The sequence below is a fragment of the Pantherophis guttatus genome, chromosome 6 (assembly GCF_059756535.1).
Source record: "Pantherophis guttatus breed Tessera chromosome 6, ASM5975653v1, whole genome shotgun sequence".
Lineage (NCBI taxonomy): Eukaryota > Metazoa > Chordata > Lepidosauria > Squamata > Colubridae > Pantherophis > Pantherophis guttatus.
Genome location: NC_142068.1, coordinates 56940664 through 56950072, shown reverse-complemented (window position 1 = coordinate 56950072; position 9409 = coordinate 56940664). Strand labels below are relative to the sequence as shown.

The 9409-nt window shown below is 37.8% G+C and overlaps 1 protein-coding gene across 1 annotated transcript in view; it reads right to left on the bottom strand.

Moving 5' to 3' along the window:
• Positions 1-2284: 2284 nt before the first annotated feature.
• Positions 2285-9409, bottom strand: part of GRK5 (G protein-coupled receptor kinase 5) — a 148607-nt gene continuing 141482 nt past the window's right edge. The window contains exons 13-16 of the mRNA XM_034440262.3: positions 8041-8175; positions 5874-6011; positions 4041-4172; positions 2285-2670 (exon numbers count right to left, since the gene is read on the bottom strand). Coding sequence (XP_034296153.1) covers positions 2572-2670; positions 4041-4172; positions 5874-6011; positions 8041-8175 — 504 coding nt within the window. The 3' untranslated portion in view covers positions 2285-2571. The remainder of the gene's footprint in view (positions 2671-4040; positions 4173-5873; positions 6012-8040; positions 8176-9409) is intronic.

Genomic DNA, 9409 nt, shown 5'->3' with positions numbered 1-9409 from the left:
AAATGAAGTTTATAGTTTAGAGGCCCTCAGAGCTGGTTTGGTGGGGGGGGCATTTTTTCCATCGACTGGGTGTGTGTGGTTTTTCGTGCTGCCTGGATCTCACACGAGCGGATGGAGCTTCACTTGCTTGCATGGTGTGGTTCCTGGTGATCCGTGGACCAGTGGCGGTCCACGGCCCATGGGTTGGGGTCCCCTGGTTTAGATTATTGATTACGGTTGAGCACAAGAATGATTATGGCAGAAAAATCAAATGTTTTTAATCAGGATACAAATGCAAGTGGCTTTTTAGTCTAAAGCTCAAGCCTTTCTTTTTATTGACATTATCTTGGTTGTCATTGATAGGAAATATTTTATATAGATATAGAAGGGTGTGCTACATGTTGAAATACCTCAGAGGAAGAACCCAACATGTTTCATATCAAACACACATTTTTTTGAAAAGTCTAAGTTTATCCTGTAAAAATATGTTAAGAGACCAAAACCTTGGAAACAGGCTCCCATCTTTGAAATACTATCATCTGCAGAAAGGAAGCATATTACAATCCACAATTACATTTCATAAATATTTATTTAAACATAGCCTATTTACTGGGGAAGGATCATGTCTCCCTGATTTAAAAAGAGATGTAGACATTTCAAATGGATTCAAATATCGCATGAGATAAATCTCTTTCAAAATTATTGAGTATTCGAAATATTCAAAATTACTGAGCATTTGAAATTCTATCCTCCTTTACTAAGAAAGAAGAGACATTAAACCATCTGAAATTCCACCTTTTAAAATTGGTGTAGGATACTACCTTGTTTCCCCTAAAATAAGACATCCCTGATATGGGCTTTTGAGCGCATGGCAATAAGGCCAAGCACTTATTTCAGGATTCAAAAAAATATAAGACAGGGTCTTATTTTCAGAGAAACACGGTACTGGTTGTAGTATTCTGGATGTAGATGGTGAACTTTTTTATTGGCATTTATGTAACCTCCATTTCTGCAGTTTAAAGCTCTTAAATTTTCCTTAAATTCATGAGATTAAAGGTAAAATTGACACTTCTTTCTATTACACTGCAAACTATTATTTAAAAAAGAGATTATTTATGAATTAAGTCCAAACAAGAAATTGTCTCTTCCTTCTTCATAAATAAATGTTCAAAGTTCGACTCCCCCAATCAGGGAAAGATAATCCATGCAATTTAGTCATACCTTAGAACCAGAAAGTGGCCAAGATGTTTGAAGAACCTCTAACTATTACATCTTTTTTCACATTCCTAGTATCGCAAAAGGAAAGTGGACAGATAAAAAAAAAAATTACATACAGAAGCTCCCATTAAGAGCTCAGCTTCCTGATATTCCTGTGGCCATATCGTAAATGGAAGCTAGAGCTCAAGAAGCTACATCCATGAGAGCAGGAGTATTGGGAAGCACCAGCTGGCATACAGACTACACCAATTGCACCAATTACACTCTTGTTCTGGGATGCAGCGAATACACTAACAAACAGATGTTGACTCAGGAATCAAATGGGCATTTCTGCAAATCCAGTGTGCATTCAAGAGCTATTTCTCCATGAACTGTGCAAGCCCACTTAAAAATGAAACCAAGAGATAACGTAATGAAGAACAATCTTATTGTCTTCTTGAAGGGAGCTGGCAAGGTCGACTTCACATGTACTCACTTTTTGCTTTTTTCTAACAATAGTTATAGAATTTCAGCCCAGGGAAGAAAAAAACGATGTGACATTTTTAACAGGATTTGATTTTTCAGCGAATATAAGAGCTACAAAAAAGTGCAAATAGCAACAATGGTCCCATGATGTTCTGAACTTCACACATAGCCTTTTGGCCTCTCTAGAAAGAGCAAACTTTGTAGGTTTAAGTTGATTAGATACAAGGCTTTTAACAAAACAGAGGTGAGGGAAGACACTAGTCTGCAGTGTTGCCGTTAACCAAAAAAACAAAAAAAAAACAAAAAAAACAAAAAAGTGAAGTTAGTTATAAAAAAAGTATCAACTGAAGCAATAGGAAAAAGGAACATATATACAATTTTCTATATTTACAAAACAAAAAACAATCCCTCTCATTTTGAGACTGGAAGTATTGATCACTTTTTCTTTAAAAAAAAAACACTAAAAAGTCTTAAAACACATGGCTGTACAAGCTGCTGCTCAGAAAATATACAACCCCAAGTTTGACTTTCATTTAAATACAAATGTACAAAATGTAAACTGAGACAATAGAGAAATTTACAAAACTGTTTGTTTAAAAATAATAAGGACAAAGTTCAGTTCTAGTTAGGATGCAATTTTAAATACGTGCAAGTTGTCAGCTTCCAATTTCTATTGCGGTATCGTACAATGTTGAGTCATAAGACCTCAAGTTCCACCCCCAAAAACAGACCTGAGAGTAAATATCTTCATAAAATGGAAAGCTTCCCTAGAAGGAACAGACAGGAGGAAAAAAAACCTTCCATGGTTAGAAATTGTTGATCTTCTAGCTCGATGGTGGGTGCTCTTCTCATCCTTGATACTTGATACTCTATCAGTGGAAGGATGCAATATCCATAAGCCAGAAAAAGCTAACTGCTCCCAGTAGAGTTTGAACTGACGTGATTGGAATTTATGTGATGATTTAAATTGGCCTTTGAGTTTGGAGCGCTTTTGGAATTGTTCTGATGCTGGAGAAATTTTTTAAAAAGGAAGAAAGATGTGAAAAAGTTAGTTTTACCAAATCATTCTAGATGTATTTGCCTGCAATTTCCAGAAAATATAACTATTTGCCTGTGATGCTCTGGATTACATCTGTCCATTTGATTGATATAAAGTATAGAATAAAAAAGGGGATATCACACACTTTTAACTGCATGCCCATTTACAAGAGTTTCTCACTCTCAACTCTCCTTAAGCCACTGGGTTCTGAGGAAACTTCTGTTTGGGCCAGAACCTCTTGAGCTACTGCAAATTTATTATCTGGTAGATGTGAAGCATCAGCCTGAAGCATCTTCTTTATATACAACAATGCCTCTAAATCTCCTATATTGGTGATGGTGAACCTGTGGCACGCAGACCCCTCTCTGCGGGCATGCCAGCTGTCACCCCAGCTCAGCTCCACTGCGTATATGCGTGTACTTCCCGTCGGCCAGCTGGTCTTCGGGTCTCTGCTGCGCATGCATGTGGGGTGGGGTGCATGCACAGGGACGCTTGCATTGCATTTTGGGGCCTCACGTGGCACCCCTGCGCCCTATTTTGGCTTCCAGGTTGGTGCAGGTGGCCTTCCAGGCCCAAAATGGGGTCCAGGGAGGCTGCATGGCCCCCCTGCACCCCGGTTTGAGCCTGGAAGGTCTTTTGCACCAACCTGGATGCCAAAAACGGGCAAGGGGGGGTGCATGTGGGAGGGGTTCATGCGTGCATTGCCTTATGAGTGTGCGTACTTTCAGCATGCGACGACAAAAAGGTTAGCCATCACTGTCCTATATAGTAAACCTGTTTGGCATTCATAGAATCTGCAAATGGTGGCCATTTGCAAACCTGGCTATTTGTCCTAGCACTGTGGCACTAGACAAGTTTCTTCTAGTACCTGTATGTTTTATGACTAGCCATGTCTACCTTGCTAGTCAATTATGAATAGATAATGCCTTCTCCTTCCAAATGTTTTACAAACACATTGCCATGTATTCCAACTATGTTATTCAGTCCAAGTGGGATTTCTTAGACCATGCTCAGTTTCATTTTTTGGTCAACAGTAATTATATATCAGGACCTAAGGCCAGAAGAAAAGGTGGTGTTTTAGTTTCTGAATTCTCTTTCACCACAAACTTGCCATAATGAGTAGCTGCAAGCCAACATGATTGGAGGACACAAGCCTGGCAAAAGCTTGTTTTCATCCATCACTAGACTATAATGGTAAATGCCATATGTTATGACAATATTTAGACATTTTGGAATATAGATAAAGATTATTGAATATTTATTTAATAAAATATATGCATTATGAATATAATGCATATAGAAACTCTTATTTGTATACAATGCTTTTAGAAACTCTTACCTGACGTTTAAATATTCGATGCAGCAATCCTTTCTTCGGTGGTTCTGGAGGATAGTTTTTGTTAAGGTCTGGTGAGATAGTACCATTTGGTCCAAATAAGTTTAGTTCTTTAAAACATTCTGTTTCCATCATCTAGTATGATGAAAGAGAAAAATTATTTATTGGAACCCACAATGAAAACCAGGGAAAACTCTAGCCTTATTAGATAGAATTCATCATTTATAAAGATGCAACAGAATACACCTAGATAGGAGGAAGATTGGTTGCTCATTGTAAGATAATCAGTTTTCAAGTTACGGTAAGTACAGAGGCAGCCTGTAGATAGGATTTTGCCAGACTGAGCACTCTGCATTTATAAAATATTCCATAAACAATTAGAAATGGACGGGTTTTGCCCTCTTTTTTTCACATGTGACATCTGAACTGAATTGCCTCTTACATCTCTGGAATGCATCATGGAATCCAACTCTTACGACATTCCATCACATCAGGTGACTTTGGGTTAGTCACTCTCTCAACCTACCTTACTTCTTGTGGGGGGAAATATGAGAAAGGAGCATTATGTGCCATGATCTAGGCTCAGGCCTCAGATTCTGAATCTGAATCCAAAAAAGCTGCTCCACATGAACAGCCTGATTAGACACCAAGCCCAGAGTCACATGAGGCCGATCAAAAACAGGCATCACATGGACATTGGAGCAGCCAGGTGAGGATGATATAAAGCTACTGAGCTTCTGCACCAGGTAAGTAGAAGGGAGAGCAGAGCAATATTCTATGAGACTCCTTGCCAAGTAAAGGTGTAAATCACTTGATTAGTAACAGTTAGCTACAGCCTAATTTAAGAGGCAGCCCTGACTTTTTGTTGGAAATAACCATTGGATTTATGGTTCTGTGCAATGTTCCAATGAATCATATTGTGTAAGAAACCATTAACCTCTCACTTCTGGACTGGTTGACAATCTTGACCAGGCACTTGGAATCTTGGACTGAAATTGGATTATTTTTCTGTGTGCTCCTATTGAAAAGCCAATCATTTGGACAAGTGTTTTTGTACTTTGCTATTATTATCTTTTGACCTTGAGTATACTGAATTACTACATGAACTGTGTGAGTCAGTACTGAAATCAGAAGCAGGACATAATGTGAATTTGAGCTCCTGAACCACACAAGATATAAATCTAACATAAATGATTACAATAACATACAGTATAACCAATGAATCCTTTTTAAAAAGCAACTTAGAATGTCCTGCAACTTTCTCTAAATTTTGGACACTCTTCTCTACTGTCTTATCATTCCAATCCAATCACTATTTTCTTCAGCTTGCTCAATCTGATATAAATCTTACATGTCAATATTAAAATATTTTTTTATTAAGAGTAGCAAAAATTGTGAGTCTGCAACTGATTTACGCAACATATTGGACACAGCAAAACTAAACTAAACATTAGTTGGTCTTAATCCCAATTAACTAACTGTTGCAAATGAAAGCAATAACGTCTTTCATTACAGAAAGTTATCGTTAGCTTTTTTTATCATCAGGTAATTGTAGTCCTGTCTGCAAAAAGACGATGTTTGAAATTTTAGAATTGCATTATTTTGAAAGAATCACTTTCTGTCTCTTTAATAAAATACAACTGGTGATATATCCTTTCAAAGTGCATAGTTAAACATTATAGCAACATATATTTTTTTATTTTAAAATGCTGCAGAATACATCCAAATTGAAAAAATAACGTATTTAGAATATTTCAAGAATATGCTTGACATTTATGAAATTCTGAAAGGCTGATAGAAAAGTGTTTAGGGAAGCATGAGTAAATATATAATTACCTCATTTTGCCATGGGATAGATACAGAGCCTGTAGAAAACTTGGAATAGAAATCATCATCTGTTTGGTCCAGGTTCACTCCCTTGACAGTGGAAAACTGCTCAATGTCCAACACATCTTTGCAGTACACTGCTCTTGGCTGCCCCAGCACAAAAAGAAAGAGTAAGAGTAAGATAGCACCATCATGTGGTTGGTACTATTTGAGATCATTCAGAACATTACTTGCTTTGGGCAAACAGAAGTGCAAAAAGTCCATGCCCATGGGTCAATTGAGTGGGTTGTCCAATGCAGTCTATGTCCCCCTTGCTCTCCCTTGCAACCCCTTGCTGCTCTTCCTCCCACCTTCCTCAGCACTTGTATCCACTCACTCACTGCCTTCCTGCCCTTGCACTGACTTTCATCTAGTCCCTTCTGTGCCCTTCCCCCCTTCATACACACCATCTTTCCAAGTCTATCCAATCCTTTTAAGCTTACCCAGATTCTACAAGCTAGCCATGCTAGTTTTCTTAACATTAACTTGATCCTTCTGAGTTTGTCTGCTTCTCCTCTCACAGCATTCATAAATCTATACCTTTCTTCTTGAAGGTTGCATTTTCTTCAAAACAAAAAAAAAAAGTATTTTTTTTTTCCTTTGGAAAAGAGAGCTATAACCCTGAGAATTTTGTTTTTCTATAACCAGGGTCCTCCACCACTATTTTTTTTTTTAAAAAAATCCTGTTTTCTTTTGGAACTATTAGAACAGTGGTTCTCAACCTTCCTAATGCCACGACCCTTTAATACAGTTCCTCATGTTGTGGTGACCCCCAACCATAAACTTATTCCTAAAACCATTGAAAATATGTGTTTTCCGATGGTCTTAAGCGACCCCTGTGAAAGGATCGTTCGACCCCCAAAGGGATCGTGACCCACAGGTTGAGAACCACGGTGTTAGAAGAATAGGGCTATCAGATCTGCAAAACACAACCAGAAGAGGGCAGCAAAAAGATTTGAAATCTGTATCTAATTCTTTGCTGCCATCTTTTGGTCCCTTGTGTTTTTGCAACACTCATATGGTAGCTCTAGACTCTAGAGAAAAAGCAGAAATGATTTGGAGGAATAAGAGCAAGCCAAGATTTCCTTGAGAATGGCATACACATTGGCATCTGAAGAAAGCATGGAACAAAGAAAAGGGAGGTACAGTGCTCGGGAGATCATATGGCAGGTGAATGAATGATGCCGTGCTGGGACTTTTGTGGCAGCAGCAGCTGAAGACAGGCAGAGAGGGAAAACACTGGTAAGAGGGAATGGAGACTGGGAGGCTAGCACTTAAGACACGCAGAGGTGAGAGTAAAGGCCAGTATGATACACCCCAGCCTTGGCCTAATCACCCTGCATAACCATTCTCACATTCATCTAGATTTTGTTGTGGTTAAGACCAAAACAACCGAGATATTTCAACATTTGTTTCTGCTGAACTAATCCATCCAAAACCCATTTATTAGAAGGCAAACATATCAGGCTGTTCTTTGATATTATCTCTATCATACCATAGAGATTCCTCCCACCCTTTTTTTTAATGGGCTGTTGGATACACTCCAAAAAGAAGAAGCACTGGGCTGCAACATCCATAAAAATAAAAATAGTTTTGGGATATCTATGAAATCTATGGGCTTTTTTTTGAAAATACAGATAATCCTGAAGCTGATGCTTTGCACTATGCTAGCATCCACAGTAATCTTGTTTTAAATTAAAATAATATTTAATTTTTGCTTTAAAATAGAGGGGGTATGGAGCTTGACTAGTATCAACTGAGGTGTCTGAACATTAGGGACCTCACTATTAATGGCTAACAAGTAGTAACTTAACAACTGACATAACTTTTGAAAGCATGCCATAGATGAGGGCAGGAAACATCTGAAGAGAACAAGATGTGTAAGGCTGCTACAGGGGCTTCATCCAAAACACTGTTATGAAACTTTAGTTGGTGATGGAATCAAAATTATTAGATATCCAAAGTCAAGATATGACCCTAACTCAAGGAAGTTAGACTTCAACCATTGTAAGTACAGATTCAACAGCTTCTCAAGAATGATAGACTTCAACCGTTAAAAATAGAGATTCAAGCAGTAGGTCATATGTATTCTCAAATTCTACTTCAGCTCTGTAATTCTTTTTTAAGCCTCACTTACATCAGGGACGAAAGGGGGCTCCAGCATTCCTGCTTGGAGACGTTTGAAATCCATGCTCTTGAAAAATGGGTGGCTCTTTACTTCAGTTGCACCGTCCTGACATCCCAGCCTCTGTTTCACATCTTTGTTCAGTAGCTGAAAAGATGGCAAGACAATTATCAGAAAATATTTGTTGAACCCTATTGCATGTAGAGAAACCCAAACATTTTCATCTATATCCTTATCACTATCCCCTATATGGGAATAGTACTTATAAAAAATAATTTACCATTCGTACTTTAATAAAAAAATAAACACAAATATGTGGCAGTCCAGCGCCATATAATAAGATATATATATACACACATACACACATACATACACACACACACACACACACACACACACACATATATATATGTATGTGTGTATATATAAATATATATATATTTCTTTCTTTTAGCCAGGTTTTTCCTATGTAGCCAAGATTTTTCTACAGCCCTAGCTCAGTGGAGTCACATCCATTCGATTCTGGGCTTTTTTCTTTCTGGCAGCCAGCAGGCCCTGTGCTGCCCTATGCTGCTCAGTGAGAGACTTATATAGATCTATTTCTGGCTTGTTAGCCATTATCAGTAAGCCACACCCACATCTCATGTATCCTCCCTGTAAAGGTACAATATCTATTTTCTTACTTTTTCGTAGGTTATATGTGTGTAAGCAAATCGCTTTGTGGGTCATCTTTGTAATGAGGCCACTCCTGGTGAGTCCTGTTGAGTAACTCCTGGTGGGTTCTGATTAGATATTATGCAGACAATAGTTATACTAAGCTGCATTCTCCAAGTCCAATTAAGGTTATTGTTAGGGGATCTGTGATGGTATTACAATTCATAATTAATTAATTTGATATTATTGTTTATTCTAGTGTACTTTATTTCTTATAGTTTCCCCCCCAGTACTGCTCTTTTAAAAATTGCAATAACATTTAAAAAACCTTTTGATTATAATATTGAAAGCAGTGTTAAAATGTCATGTCAGAGTCCCTGTCCTTTTGGAGCAGGTATACAATGTTGAGACACATGTAGAAAAGGTGTGTGCTTGTATCACAATATTGTGGTGATACTTTCTTCAGTTTGACTCCCATTCCACCCCCAACCCCCAGTAGACACTGCTGGCTGACACTATTATCTTGTCTAGCCTTGAATATTAATTCATGCTGTAACATACACTATATATAGTGTTACAATAAATATTCTTTGTACAATGTATCTATGAATATATTAAAGAACCAAGGCAATATCCTTGCCTAAGTGTTGAACCATTCACAAAGCATTCTGCTAATTTTCATCTAATACTTCCATCATATACTGCTTTTATCACAATTGGCAACTTT